General features: G+C 42.8%; 1 protein-coding gene across 1 annotated transcript in view; it reads left to right on the top strand.

The window, feature by feature from the left end:
- The first annotated feature begins 14,403 nt into the window (after positions 1–14,403).
- Positions 14,404–16,590, top strand: part of LOC149814247 (putative sugar phosphate/phosphate translocator At1g06470) — a 76,480-nt gene continuing 74,293 nt past the window's right edge. Inside the window, exons 1-2 of the mRNA XM_089989359.1 lie at positions 14,404–15,661; positions 15,761–15,930. Of these exons, the coding sequence (XP_089845485.1) occupies positions 15,027–15,661; positions 15,761–15,930 (805 nt within the window). The 5' untranslated portion in view covers positions 14,404–15,026. The remainder of the gene's footprint in view (positions 15,662–15,760; positions 15,931–16,590) is intronic.

Genomic DNA, 16,590 nt, shown 5'->3' on the forward strand with positions numbered 1-16,590 from the left:
CAGGCAGCAAAGAGAAGTTCTTGAGGCTTGGGAAACTAAGGCCTTGTCATAGTCAAACTTTGATTCCTGTGAGTGTCACTTCCTTGGTTCTTATGAGTGTCTCTCAGCTTCTGAGTTTTACCCCTTTAAGATGACAATTGTAGGTATGACAAGCGAACCCAATAAGACCAGGTCTTTGGTCACATGTTGCAGAGCTCCCAAGAATCTCACGCCGCACTGTTGTTACATTGTGCACCCAAGCACTGTCTTGCTTACGCATATGCACTGAATTTGGTGTTCTCATGCGTGGATACATTAGTGCTCGCAGGCACTGTCACGCTCAGAGCGTGAGGTGCTTCTGATAGCTTGTGCACGCACACATCGATCATCGATGCATATATGCGTCTGGTCATGAAGGCATGCAACCGTGTGCGATAAGGCACGCACAAGCGTTGAAGTAGATTGTGCTCGCAGGAGCGTGATGCATCTACACTTAATTCAGACTACCGCGAACTCCATCAGATGTTGCCACACCCTCCTTCAGATCAAAGCAACCCCTTCTTGTTACGTTGGATTCGTATTTGCCACGTTGGGGCCACTGTCAACCCTAGTGCATGCCCCTATCGCGGTACTTAACCACGCTTGAAAGGCCAACTCGCCATGCACCTTCAACGCATGCCAAAGGTCGCAAAAGTCGGCCACATCGTGCCCCGCACATGCTGTTAGTAGCGCAATAGCAGTTACATTGTCACACACACAATGCACAGTAGAGGTGTCATGCACGTTGGTTGTCCACGACAACGGTTGTCGTACTGCACGTGTGAGACGTGCGTAGCAACGGGGTACCACATTGCACGTGCGAGCCTCACACGATAGCGATGCACATTTGAAATTCAAACATGTCGTAGGGCGTGATGGTCGCACGCGGTAACAGTTACACTGTTGTGCACGCAGGCCATGCGCGGCAGCTGCGGCATTCCAAATTTCAAATACACTACATATTTTGCGCACTGCCTTGCGCCATGCACCACGCATAGTGCGCAAACGGCGCCACACGACCACATGCACCCATGCAACATGCGACGACAGTTGCCACCCCAGCTGGGCTTGCCTATCTCAATTGGTGTCTCTTTTCTAGTTTTCTGCATTTTGAATTCTCTAAGGCTTATTTAAGTTATTTACTGTAGCGTGTTATGTATCTTTTAGAAAATATATGAAATCAATCTTTGGCTTTTGTCTTGCGAGACATTTTTTCTTTTCCCTCCGCTGAAGAGAGGTTTTTCAGCACAAGGTCGTGAGTTCCTTCTCACTGGCCATTTCGACTCACGCAAATGTTTCGAAACACTTGGATCAACTTGGGCCATCAACGACGTGTGATCGACGATGTTGGTGGAGTAGGCACACGTCCAACGAGCCAAAGAATCAGTCGGCAGTCTAGGGATGTTCTTCCTCCCCCTTCACCAAAGGAGGTTTACAGCAACGGGCTAATCAACCATGCAACTCAAACTTCCGAAGCTCATCATTCAATCGTGCTTGAGTGTTTGGCTTCGGTAAGCAATTCTCTCTGTTGGGTTTGCACACCTTGAGTGGTGAATCTCTCATCTCTGCGAAGTCAACATCGCAAGTAACTCAACATTTGAGTTGGCTTTGCACTCTCTTCGTAGCGTACGGACGCCCTCAAGGTGCCTACGTTATTGTTGGACTGCAATGTTGCCCTTGCAAGCCTGTAGCCTGCAGCCTGCAGCCTGCATACGATTGTGCTGCATCTTCTGCCCGTGCCCTGCCCCCATGCATGTTAGTCGTGTAATGCAGCTGCACTGTCGCATTGTGCCCTACACAGTCCCTATCCCTGCGCACTGCATCTTACATTTGTGTGCATCACCTGCACCCGCAACACCTGTGTCACAGCATCTGTGCCCGCATCACTTGTGTGCCCTACATTTGCAGCACCTGCAGTTGCAGCACCTCTGCGTCATGTGCATCGCACGGGCTGTTGCTCTGCTCTTGTGCGCCCTGCACATTTTGCGCCCTTCTGCGTTGCCTCTTGCACCGCACACCTGCAAACTGCTACACCATGCTTGTGCATTGCACACATCGAGTGTTCTGTTGCTGCCATGGCTGCACCACAACTGCAACCTCCTTTCATCCCAACCGCCACTCTGTAAGTATTTATGCATTCTATGAGTGGGCATCTACATGTGTATAAGGTGTCTCTTGAGAGTTTGTAAATTGGGGCATGCGCTTCTGTGTATCTTACTTGTAATCCTAGCTTCGGCTAGACGAAGCTCGTTCTTTATGCCTTGTGGTTTGCTCACTTGCACACACTCACACTGACACCGACTACTCGAGCCCAACACCGTGAGTTGCGAGACTTGATCGACATTGAGCTTGAATATTGTTCTGCTGCTCGACAAAACAAAAAATTCCCAAAACCATACCATAGACCATAAGATCCTAGGAAAAGGGCTACATCAGTTGGTATCAAAGCAATGGATGGTCTAGAGGTTCCCCATGAGAGTGAACGGGTCTCTACGATTCCATTTGGTGCTTCTCAAGTAGACATGATGGGTCATTTGGTTTGTTTGAATCAAGAAGTGAATGATCGCATCGGTCGTCTTGAAGATTTAATTGCCAACCTTGCCACGAGCCTAAACGGACGACAAAATCGTGAGAAGGAGACGCCCCAACATCGACAAGTTCCCTATGTGTGATCCCCTTTGCGTGAATATGATAATGAATCAGTGAAAAGTCAATCACCATGAGAATGCACATGGAAAGATAGGCATGACACCTATAGGTGCAAAATCAAGGTAGATTTGCCTACATTTGATGGACGGAGTGATAGAGATCAACTTTACAAAGCCAGTCATTATTTTTTGTCCACCAACGCTCCATGAAATGCCCATGTTGATGTGGCCATTTCGAAAATGGAAGGTAGTGCTCTACATTGGTTCCATTAAGAGGAACTTACGCATGAGCACATCACTTAGGATCAACTCCAAATCGCTATCATGGAAAGGTTTGGTCAATCTTCCTTGGTTAATCATGATGTTTCACCCAAGCAACTAAGACAAAAAAAAAACGTTGGAAGAGTATCAAACTGAGTTCGAGGATGCTTGCTCCTTGGTGCCTCACATAGATCCACACACTTTGTTTGGGTCCTACATAGGGGGGCTTAAGGATGAACTTTGTTTAGAGGTTTTGGCCTTAGGTGCTCTTTCCACAACTGAGGCATATCGGGTAGCCAAGGTGTACAAGGAGATACAAAAGTTGAGATGGTCGGCTCTGAGGCCTAACAAAATGAAGGAAACTTTCAAAGGTCATAAGTTTATGTCCAAACCCGCTCCTAAAATCCAGACCATCACACAAAAAGAAACGGAGGAGCGAAGGAAACATAATGAGTATTTCAAATGTGGAGACAAGTGGAATCCCGGGCATAAGTGCCAAAAGCTCCAAATACTCCAAACCATCGATGATGATGATGAGGAAAGTAGTCCACAGGAGGAAAAACACTCTAGCGATACTGAGGAGGTCGAGTATCATGTCATATTGAGACTCACCTGCCCTCATTCTATGTGTTTGGAAGGTCGACTGAATGGGCATAAGGTGAACGTGCTCATTGATGCAGGTGGCACACATAATTTTATTCAAGAGGGGGTGGCTGAGAAGTCTGGATGTTCAGTTAAGGAGCATCTCATGTTTGAAGTGGTAATTGGGGATGGTGGATACCTTCGTAGCTTCCAATTCTGTTAAGATGCTCCTTTGGCTCTTCAAAACTCAAAATTCAAAGTCAACCTTTACCTTCTTCCCATAAAAGGGGTAGATGTCGTTTTGAGAATGAGTTGGTTGCGAAGTCTCAGAAAAGTTCAATGGGATTTCACTGTGATGGAGATGGCTTTCCAAGAGAGAGTCAAAATGGTTACCCTTCGTTCTCATCGAGCAACATTCGACAAGGAGATTGATAGCCGTGAAGTCCTAAATATTTTTTAGACCATGCACTGTGCAGGTCTTTGCCTAGTGCAACAAGTAGACAAAAATGGTGAAGAAAAAAGGGTTGAAATACATCTCGACATGGCCATTCTATTGGCCGAATTTGAGGTTGTGTTCCAGGAGCCCACGGGGTTACCCCCCCACGTTCTCAGGATCACAAAATCACGTTGGCTGCAAATGCCAATCCTGTGAACATGAGACCTTATCGGTATGCAGTCTCACAAAAGGAAGTGATGGGAAAAATGGTAGTGAAAATGTTGGAGAGCGACATCATAAGGCCGAGCTCCCATCCTTTCTCTTCCATGGTACTTTTGGTCAAAAAAAAGGATGATACATGGAGGTTTTGTATAGATTACCGAGCACTTAATGCCATCACCGTGAAAGACAGACACCCAATTCTTGTGATAGAGGAATTGTTCGATGAATTGCAACCTTCAAGCGGGTTATCATCAAATCCGTATGGCTGAAGGAGACATATTCAAGACAATGTTTTGGACCCACGGTAACCAATACAAAATTATGGTCATGTTGTTCGGGTTAACCAATCCCCCTGCCACATTTCAGTGAGCTATGAACGATGCGTTCAGACCCATGTTGCATAATTTTGTCTTGGTGTTCTTTGATGGCATTCTTGTTTATAGCAAGAATTAGGAAGAGCACCTTGATCATGTTCGTAAAGTGCTTGCCATATTACGAGAGCATGTGCTATTTGCTAAGAAAGACCAAATGCTCATTTGAGACCGATAATGTTATGTATTTGGGTCACATCTTATCTCACAAGGTAGTGGAACCGGATCCTGACAAAGTCCTACACATGAAAGAGTGGCCACAACCTAAAATTCAGAAAGCTTTGAGAGGATTTTTGGGTTTAACTAGCTACTACAAATGCTTTGTGCAAGGATACGATACCATTGCAGCCTCACTCATAGCCTTACTCGTAAAAGACTCGTTCCTATGGTCCACCAAGGCCCAAGAAGCCTTCAAAAACTTGAAAGAAGCCATGACACGTGCATCCATCTTGACACTACCTGATTTTTCTAAAATTTTTGTGATCGAGACATATGTAAGCAATTATGGGGTATGAGTGGTTCTTATGCAAGAAGAACACCCAATTGCCTATATGAGCAAGGCCATCCCTAAAAGAGTGTATGCATTGAGCACCTATGATCGGAAAATGTTAGTTATAGTTATTGCAATCAAGAAATGGTATCCTTAAGTTATGGGAAGATACTTTGTGGTAAGGACTGATCATCAGTCCCTGAAGTATATGCTGGAGCAAAGAGTGACGACCTCGAGTCAACAAAGATGGGTGTTAAAGCTACAAGCCTATGACTTTGACTTGGAGTATAAAAAGGGGACCAATAATCGTGTAGCGGATGCACTCTCACGGCTAGGCGACAATGTTAAAGAGAAAGATCTAAGCGACACCCTTAAGGGAAAGGGATAGCAGAAGTATGGTGGATTGATGCATCCACACTTCATTCAGACCACCGCGGACTCCATCAAATGTCGCCACACCCTCCTTCGGATTAGAGCAGCCCTTGTTGCGTTGGATTCAGATTCGCCACGCCGGAGCCACTCTCAACCCTAGTGTGCGCCCCTAACGCGGTACTTAACCACGCTTGAGAGTCGGAGCACATCTTTCAGAGTACCCCACACACATGGAGTGGCAGTGGAAGGCCAACTGACCATGCACCTTCAGCGCACGCCAAAGGCCACAAAAGTTGACCACGTCGCATCCTGCACGCACTGTGCACAACGTGGCAACAGTTACACTGCCGTGCACGCACACACGATGCACAACAGAGGTGCCACACATGCTTGTCGTGCACGACAACGGTTGTCACGCTGCATGCACAAACCATACACGACAACGGTTATTGTGTTGCTCGTGTAAGCCATGCGTGGCAATAGGGTACCACATTGCATGCGCGAGCTATGCACGACAGTAGTTACACCACTGCATTCATGACAACAATGCGTGTTTGAAATTCAAATGCACCGCAACGCGCGATGGCCATGTGCAACAACGGTTACACCACTGTGCGTGCAGGCCATGCACGATAGTTGTGGCATTTTAAATTTCAAACGCAATGCGCATTTTTCATGCTGCTTTGCGCCACGTGCCATGCATGATGCGACAACGGCGCCGCATGATCGTATGCGCCCCTACAGTGTGCAATGGTAGTTGCCACCCCAGTTGGGCTTGCCTCTCTCAATTGGCGTCTCTTTTTTTGTTTTATGCATTTTGAATTCCTTAAGGCTTATTTAAGCCATTTATTGTAGCGTGTTATGTATCTTTTAGAAAATATATGAAATCAACCTTTGGCTTTTGTCTTGCGAGACATTTTTTATTTTCCCTCCGCTGAAGAGAGGTTTTTCAACATAAGGCCGTGAGTTCCTTCTCACTGGCCATTTCGGCCCATGCAAGTGTTGCGAAACACTTGCTTGGGCCATCGATGGCATATGATCGGTGATGTTGGTGGAGTAGGTGCACACCCGGCGAGCCAAGGAATCAGTCAGTGGTCTAGGAGCGTTCTTACTCCCCCTTCACCAAAGGAGGTTTACAGCAATGGGTTGATCAACCACATAGTTCAAACTTCTGAAGCTCATCATTCAACCGTGCGCGAGTGCTTGGCTTCGATAACTCAGCGTTTGAGTTGGCTTTGCACTCTCTTTGTAGCGTACAGATGCCCTCTGGGTGCCTACGTTACTGTTGGACTGCAGCACTGTCCTTGCAAGCCTGCAGCCCACAGCGTGTCGCACGACCGTGTTGCATCTGCTGCCCATGCCCTGCCCCCGTGCATGTTAGTTGTGTGTTGCAGCTGCACTGTCACGTTGTGCCTTGCACAATCCCTGTCCCTGCGCACTGCATCCTGCATCTGTGCACATCACCTGCGCCGCACACCCTGTGCCCTCAGCCCCCGCACTGCATCACATGCGCGCCCTGTGTCCGCAGCACCTGTGTGTCCTGTGCGTCGCACGTGCTGTTGCCCTGCTCCTGCACGTTGTGCGCCCTTCTATGCTACCTCCTACACATTGTGCGCCCTTCTGCGCTGCCTCCTGCATTGCACGTCTGCGCACTGCCGCACCGCGCCTATGCATTGCACGCGTTGAGTGTTCTGTTGCTGCCATGATTGCACCACAACTGCAACCTCCTTTTATCCCAGCTGCCACTCTGTAAGTATTTATGCATTCTATGAGTGGGCATCTGCGTGTGTATAAGGTGGCTCTTGAGAGCTTGTAAATCGGGCCTGTGTGCTTGTGTATCTAACTTGTAGACGAAGCCCGTTCTTTATGCTTTGTGGTTTGCTCACTTGCACACACTCATGCTGGCATCGACTACTCGAGCTCAACCCTGCGAGTTGCGAGACTTGATTGGCATTGAGCTTGAATATTGTTCTACTGCCCGACAAAACAAAAAATTCTCGGAACCATCCCATAGACCATCGGATCCTAGGAAAAGGGTCGCACCACGCGTGCATCATAGCACGCACAGACGCTCGAGGAACTTGTGCTAACCGGTTAGCGCTTGAAGGCACCACAGCAGACATACTCGTAGCTATGATAGATGTCCTCGACAGAGAGTTGTGCCCACTGGACATGTTGCACACAGGAACAAGCAGCATAACACAGAAGATCGATTAAAATGCAAACAATTATTCTTGCACTTATCTGTATGAAGCAGTTCAACAACGTGAGTGGATGGCTCAACAGTTGTAGGAGACCAAATGTTTACGGACATAAGTTCCAGGCAAGCGATTAGTTGCGATCTGTCGACGCACAGGTAGTTGTGTGCGACAGTGATGCTGCAACTGCTGGAGTTTGAAAGACGATCATGAGCCCCGAGCCCTGTGCTGCATTCGGTTGCATAGACTGTTGATTGCTGCGGCAAGATGATCAGAAAGCGTGAAGTTGTCCGACTTAGTTGAAACAAAATCCGATTGCCGAAAACATCACCTTATCCACGAGCTAAGGACTTCGTGAAAGAGAAGAACTTGGAGAAGAGAGTGAAACAGGAAGAATCTCAACTAAATCACAAACGAACTAGTGAAAGCCGATCCACAAGTGAAGCCTTTCTCCAAGTTGAGACAAAAGAAAATCTCATTTCATTCCACAAATTTTTAAAATTACATAGTGATCAAAAATACAATTCACACTATATTTATAGTGTTGACTTCATAAGTGGTGCCAAGCTTTGAGCGGCCCATGAATCAAACCTCACGGCTGATGCCTCTATTCTGTTTGTTGAAACCGCGCCACCCTTGGATCCCTTCTGGATGCTGTCATGCATGTGTCGCACATGTGAAGCATCTGCCCTGCCAATTGCACCCCTAGCGCACCCACGCTGCCCGTGTAGTGGTCGCACTACCCTACGGTGATGCTGACTCTGCTGCCGTGTGAACCGACTAATTTCGCCTACCTCGGTAATTGGATTTTTAGTCGTGTCCATATCACATGTGCGGTTTCTTCAAGTTATAAAAAAAATACAACAATAAAATTTGAAATAATTAAGAAGTTAAAAGAAAAAGAAACTCAAGTGAGCCATGCCAGTAAGATTCATATTTGAATGGGATTTACACGTAAACCAATGTGAATCCCATTCACACACAAACACACACGTCAGATTTACATACATGTGAAAAGGGCCAACAAAACACGCCAATGATTCTCAGAGTGATGGTTTCCTAGTGTGATTGCAAACGAGACAGGGAAGAAAAGTTTTCCAGTGAGAAAAAAATGGTGCAGAAGTGGAAACAATTCCTCAATTTCCTGATAAAGGGAGTGAGGTGGGAATCTAGGTCATTTCTTAGGCTGTGTTTGGGAGCCGTATTAGATAGAAGATGAGAGGGGTGATGGGAGTGGAGACTAAAATGGAAGATGAGGTTGAAATTGTCAACAACATCATTGTGTGGACGTAGTTGAAAATGGCCCATCTCCACCCTCAACACCTGCCTCATCTCACCAACTCTCCGCTTGTTTGGTAAGATCAGTTGGTGCACATGACTTTGTATTAGGATGTTAGGACGTTGCAGGTTCAAAACCCAGCGGACCAGCGGTATAGTTGTATAACTGGCAGGGTCTGCCTAACCCAGCTTGCCTTTCAAAAAAAAAAAATGACTCATCTCTCAAAAGGGGTTCCCAAACACAATTGGGAATAGGTGGTATTAATTACACTCTCATTAATTGCCATCTCCACTCCCACCTTGTTTAGTAGGAGCTGTTATTGCACGTCACTATGTTGGGACGTTGCAAGTTCAAAACCTAATGACAGACATGTTCTTGTTCATGACACATTGTCTCGAGAATCTGGGAGGAGGGGTCGGAACCCCGTGAGACTGTCCCATGGGACGTGCCCGCTCATCTGATATGGGGTTTGATTGCCCTAGAGAGAATGGCTTTAAAAACTAAAATTTGAAAATCAAGATGAAATTTTATCAAAGGTAATATATATATATATATATATATATATATATATATATATATAGAGAGAGAGAGAGAGAGAGAGTGAGAGAGAGAAGAAATATTGATAAAAAATGACGTACTTGTGGAGACTGGAGAGCCTTCCCATACCTACCTCATCGACTGTAGTGGGCCCAATTATTAAGCCATGATTGGCTCAGTCCATTGAAATCAATGACAAATGTGGTGGACTTTTTTTAGTTTGCAAGGAAAAAAAAGGAGATATCCTCTCAGCCGTTTAAAATGTAAATTATTGTTTGTAATTAAAAAACCTGACTTTAGAATTGGAATTTAACCAATTTGTTTATTTTTAATATTTTGTCATTAAAAACACGTTATATATATATTTTAATACCCACACGAATAACTATAACCGGTCCCATTTCCATGTTTTAAACACTGGTCACTATGATATCTTGAAAATATTGTGATATTTACAAAGGCCAATATCATGTAAAAAATAAATCAAAGTATCACCGATTTTGCTTTTTTATGATTTATTTATGTCTCACAATTTTATCATGGTCACATAACGCCACCCACCCCCTTAAACTCTCTTTCTCTCTCTCTCTCTCTCTCTATATATATATATATATATATATGAGAACTTAACATATTAAGCCCCATTTCAAGCTCTGCTCCATAGTTTTGAAGTGTCTTATGATAAATCTCAACGGTTGGATGTGTTTACCATGCTCTATTTCTTGAGAATTGACTCTTGATCATTTCTCCATGAAAAACATGTTTTTATGAGCGGGAAAAAATTGATACCTTCATAGCCATTCATTTTGGATCACCGGAAAGTACTGTATATAGGTCAGATTCCGGTGATCCAAATGTCGGTTCCCACTAAGCAAAACCTATAGATCACATCTATGGTGTTAGATGTGAAGAACACAGAAAAATACGATTTTGAGGGGCAAAACCAGAAAGTGGGCAGAACAAGCGCATTTCTCTCTCTCTCTCTCTATATATATATATATATGAAAATGGTTGATGTCTACCACTTTTCTGGTCTACCGCTAGCTTACCGGCCTTTTATACAAAAAGTGTTTTTTCATGTTTTCTTTTAATCTGACCATACATATGTGTTTTGCATGCATGATTTTATAGGAATTAACTATTTGATCACCTGATTCCGATGTGCAGGTAGGTTTTTATAATATTTAAAAACCGATGATTTGAATTTTTTATAGATATTCAAGGCATAAAAAATTCATGCTTTTATTAAAAAATGATCAAAGTGTTGTTTCAAAGCAAGTTGACCATGAAAACAAACACATCTACAGAGTCAAATTTACTAAAAACAACCTGAAACACCACTTCACTACAATAAGCTGGTAGTAGGCCAAAAAAGTGGTAGGCAGCCACCACTTACTCTGTCTCTCTCTCTATATTTATTCTGTAACAATATTTTTCAAGTATTTTTCCAAAACTTCCCCAACTTTTCAAAAATATCATGAGATTCTCGTAATGAATATTTGTGACTAAGCTGCCAGCGGTGTGCCAGTGTGGATTATTGATTAGACGAAGGGGATTTTGGGATAAAAATTGTCCGATTTAAATGGCTTTAGATTTTTTAAAATCAACACCGTTAATGAATAAATTTTTTTATTGGTTGTCGTCCATCTTAAGCATCGATGGTGGTCGACATGGACGGGGTTGTGAATTGTTGGACGTTTACGTCTCATGGGGGCCCGGTAATTAACACCTAACGCGAGTGTGTTGACAGTCAGGTGTCGGTGCCTTCCATCTCTGAAATGGACGGTTGTGATGCATTGGCATTGTACTTGAGAGAGAGAGAGAGATTATCCTATTCTATCAATCGTTAGGTCACTTGTTAGGACTCTTAAGAACCATAGTTGCAAGTGCTTTTGCTTGATATCAACTTCTAAACGTGTTTATCATGGCTTGTTTATTAAAAAAACATGTCTTGAATCAAATTGATTCAATGAAAACGCTGAATATTTGATCATCAAGCTTTAGTGGGGATGCCGGTTCTTGATTTATTTAGTTTGTAAAACATGACTGGTTATAGAAATATATATTTTGGTACATGCTTTCTACTAAGTAATTAAACGGTTATAAACACATTTTATCAGTTTATATGTAACATTTTTGTATTTATTTATTACCTGAAGAACTAGGGTTAATGCTAAGTTAGAATTATGGAGGCAGGCATTGGAAGCAAGTGGTTTTAAGTTGAGTAAGTCATAATACATAGAATGTCGGTTTAGCAAGCAACGAAACAGTGAAGCTTGGTGAGCAAGAAATACCGGTGGATGACTGTTTCAAATTTTTAGATTTATCATTCAAAAGTATGAAAAAGTTGATGGACATGTAAATCATAGGACAAAGGTTAGGTGGATGAAATGAAAAAAGTGTAATTGGAGTGTTATGCGATCATAGAATGTCATTGCGGTTGAAGGAAAAGTTTTATACGATGACAATTAAGCCCACTTTACTATATGGTACAAAATATTGAGCGGACATGAAACATCATATTCAAAAGATGAGTGTAACTGAGATGCGTATGCTTAAATGGATATGTGAAAATATAATAAAAGATAAGATTCGAAACAAAGAGATACGTAAGAAGATAGGCGTTGCATCCATTGAAAATAAAATGAGAGAGAATCGTTTACGGTGGTTTGAACATATTCAACGAAGGCCTAATGATGCTCCAGTTAAAAGGATGAAGAAATGGAAAAATATATTAGTTAAAAGAGGTCGAGTTAGGCCTAAAAAGACTTGGATGAAGATGATAGGAAAGAATATGAATGCTTTGAACCTCACTCACTGAGGACATGACATTTGATAGAAATGATTGGAGGAGAAAGATTCATGTGGAAGACCCAAAATGATTTTCTTTTTTGGCTCATATCGTCGACCCCAATTATTTTGGGATGAAGGCGTTGTTGTTGTTGTTGTTGTTATTACTTTAAGAACTGTGCTTGGGATCAAAGGCTTGATCGTGCCTGGGATACCTACGTTTGTTGTTCAATAAGCCTAAATCTTTGAGGCTAGGACTTACTATAGATATACTTTGCCACCAACTCGTCGATAATGCACCAGTAGATTATTGCCATCCCCTCGATTTTATGTACCATTTTACGGTTTAAAGAAGGATTAATAACCACTTTTAGAAAGATATTTTACGTAAGAATCCGTAAGAGACACACAAAGACCTGATCGTGCTGACTCAGCCTACCACACCTAACAGCATAAAACTCTGAGGCTAAGACCCCTGCCCCTTAAACCTATGCGCGTAAAGGCAACCCCCATGAGAATCAAACCTAAACTGCCTGTCTAACACTCAAGGCCCCCACCCCATGTTAAGCGGGCACGTTCTTTAACTTGAATACCTTAAAACCGATACATATAGCCAAGTTTGTCAACCTTGTGGGTCACACTGCCGGTTTCTTATGCCAATCATGTTTTGATATTTTGTCACGAGGACGTGATTGGAATTACATAAAAGACGAAGGGCTAGCAATGGATCCTCTTGCTTAATTTCAACGTTACATCTGAAAGGCCGCAGAAAGCAATCTTCCGCAAGGATGAGTTGGTTGAGATCATTTTCAACCGCCCGCCAAAGTTTTCATTACAATTAATTTACCCACTATAATTTTTACAAATTTCAAAATATAACCCAACTTTGAGGCTTTAAACAAACACCCCCCTCATTTCTTTATCACCTTATTCTGATCATTTGTTAACGTTTATTGTGGTGGGAACGTATCTCCGGATTTTTCTCTCATGCTCAACATAACTTATTTTTTGGGTTTTAACCTTTAAAACGTGACAAGTGTTCATTGATGTCCAAGGTTGAAGATTGTTAGATAAAAAGACAAGAATTTTTATTTCTAGATCAAAATTATTATTTGGACAAACATGGGTTTTATTTATTTATTTATTTATTTATCTATCTTTGACACTAAAAAAAAACTCTCACCAAGAACAGTGACACTTAATGGGCTTGCCTCCTGCCAATTGAAACTCCCAGTTGAGGACACAACTACCCAACCTCAACAACAGCTCCCATACTCCAGTGGGATTTGATCCCAAGACTTCAGCTTCACACAGGACCTCATTGACCATATGGGTAACCACTACACTGGTCATGCCAAAGACGAGTTAAAGGTTGGAACTATTTTTTTTTTGTAAGAGGAGAAACTAAAATGTTCATTGGACTTTTTTTAGCCTTCATAAAAACTTGTTTTTATCAAGCAAAGAGAAAATTCATCATTAATCGCATATTGATAGGTCTCATGTTAGTAAAACCCTTTGGTCTCCTTGCTCTTATGCGAGTACACCTGACCTTGCAACAAAGGATGTCTTCCATGATTGGGATTCATTGTCCCAAGTGACCTAGTCAGGGAGGCGAAGCCCTTGTGATTAGGGGTATCAACGGGTCAGGTTTGGTTCGAACCCAGGTGTAACCCGGATCCTAAAAAAACTACATGACTCATACCACGTATTACATTGAAATTTTTTGGATCTTAATGGGAACTATTGTCAGGCTCGAGTCTGGTATAAAATTTCACAAATCATCCCCGGCTCCATGTATTAATAGGGCCCTCGGATTCTAATCGGGTCTTATTTATTACCAAACCTCAACCTATAGGGTTTGGTACTGGTGGGGTCAGGATGAAACCTGACCCGTGGACACCCCTACTTGTGATGCATTCTTTAGCTATTTTTTTTATAAGAAAATGAGTAATTTGAAAATACAAAAACTTTAATGGGAGTTAACGTGTATGATTATTTGTTTGTATGGCATTTGAAAAATTACAAAACTATGGTGGACATATTAATTATGACTAAAAGTTTTGGTGGCCCAATAAAAATCACACCTTTAAAACATAGTTTATCGTTAATTAACGAAGCCTAGAGAAAATAATGCCTTTTCAGCTGCTTGGTACTGTACGGGCGCGCCCACGAATGTGTCAAAACGGTGAGTGTCGACAACATTCGAGAGCAGCTAGATCTGCCACAAATCTCTCTCTCTCTCTCTCTCGGTTGATCGACGGAAACGAACACCAAGATTCAGTGGAACCAACCACTGTACGCCAGCACGATCTCAGGTCAATCTGGTCCTTCTATCGAGTTACGACGTTCTCGCGTTAATTTATCATCAGACAACGCGTTTGGTGGATTGAAGTAGAAGGGTGCTTGTGATTCACTGTGGATTGATACCGACTAGTTTTCTTATCGATTGCGATTGGTTGTTTATTATCTACTTCGGCGAGATTTCGATTCACCACTTTGTTTCTTTTAGTTTGTCTTTTGTTGGTTTCTCACCAATGAGAGGATGGGACTTGGTCTTCCTATGTGGTTTGGCCTAATACTGATTTTGGTGCAGATGGGTACCTCTGATTTGAGTTCGTTGTGACGTTTTCTTGACGTGGTGATTCGATTTTTTTAGATATGAATTGGGCAATGACGTTTCTGCGTGATGGGTTTCTTGGTTCTTTTGGGATGCTTTGTAGAGTGTGTGATTTGTTGATTAGTATGAATATCTGATTGCTTTTCTTGATTGTTCACGCGGGACATAGAATAGTTATTTGTTGCTGTTTTAAAGAGTGGTGACAATGGAAGAAGGTCGTCATGTAGATTTGGAGAAGGGTGAAGGGGGTGAAGATAAGGGAGTTAGGACGGATGCCAAAGTGCCGGTTCTCCGAAAGGAGCCTTCCTTCTCGAGGTGGTGCGGTGAAGTTGGGATTGACGGCTCCGAAGTTTTGAACAATCATTGTAAGAAAGTCGGGGAGGATGGTGATTTTGAGCTGCCATTACTTCAGGTAGATGGGTCTGAGAATGGGGTTTTAGATAGAGATAGCAAGGATTCAGTTGAGATCGATCACTTAGAGAAGAGATCGAATAATTTCCGGCAAAGAAGTATCCATTTGAATGGTGACCATGTAGGAGATGATTCAGTGAGTGGAGGGAACACGGATTCACCGCGTAATCATGAAGATATTGCCGGAAACGGGAAGAAAATTTCTTCTTTCTATGTTGAAAATGAGAATAGCAGTAGGTCAGGAAGTCCACGCCTATGGGTTACACCTCCTAGAGAGAGGAGTACTGCGGATTTCAAGGTCAAGAACGATGATTTAAAAGGTTCAAGTGAATTGAGCCCGACGAATAAAAGCTGCATTTCTGCGGCGACAGTGATTAGAACATTGTTTCTAATACTTGTATGGTATACCTTCAGCACATGCTTGACAGTGTGAGTAAAGTGATGTGCTCAATTCCCTATCTGGTCATGTTTCTCTTAAGAAGTTTCTTCAATGATACTATGAACTTAACATGGCTGTCTTTTGGGTAGGTATAATAAATTACTTTTGGGAGATCACTTGGGAAGGTTCCCAGCTCCCTTGCTGATGAATACAGTCCACTTTGCTATGCAAGCTGTTTTGTCAAAGGCCATTCTGTGGTTCTGGTCAGAAAGATTTGAACCAAGCGGAGCCATGTCTTGGAGGGACTACTTCATAAGGGGTAACGATACTGTGTAACTTTTCCTTCTCTCAAGTATTTGATCTTTGTTTTTTCTTTGGGAACTTGATACTTACGAAAGAGGTATACATATGGATTTACTTTTTTAATTTCAAAATTGTAGATGTTTTTTTTTTTTCTGACTGGGGAAACACCATTTTTTTTTTGGCTCATTGGCAGGAATTCACGTTTACAACCCCTTTCTTTTTGGATTCTCCTGCTTAAAACCCTTGGGATCCCATCCCCCACCCCCAACCTCTTTTTTTCACTACGTAGGTCTCCCCTTCACTTCAGCACGAAGGCCGTGGGTGCCCATCCCAGGGTTTGAACTTTGAACACGAGATATCCAGGAAGCCGTGGACATTTGTGTCCATCCCTAGACAAGTGAGCGAGCCTGTGGTGGCAGATTCTTTTTTCTTTAGTGGCATCTTGTGGAAGAACTTCACATGGATAGATCTGAGAACTATGTCACATGGATATGGCCGTAGATACAGGGATACAACTGTTTTTATGAAGTTTCCAACCAATATGACCAATATATAAGGGGATACAGAGTGTGAGTCAAAGTGAAGTATTTGTGTGATATAGGTTGAGAATAATTTGTTTTATGTTTTGAAAAGATATTTAAAATGAAACATATTTGCAATTTTGTTTGCGAACCTG

This window comes from Nuphar pumila, chromosome 15, assembly GCF_984573655.1.
Source record: "Nuphar pumila chromosome 15, dmNupPumi1.hap1.1, whole genome shotgun sequence".
NCBI lineage: Eukaryota > Viridiplantae > Streptophyta > Magnoliopsida > Nymphaeales > Nymphaeaceae > Nuphar > Nuphar pumila.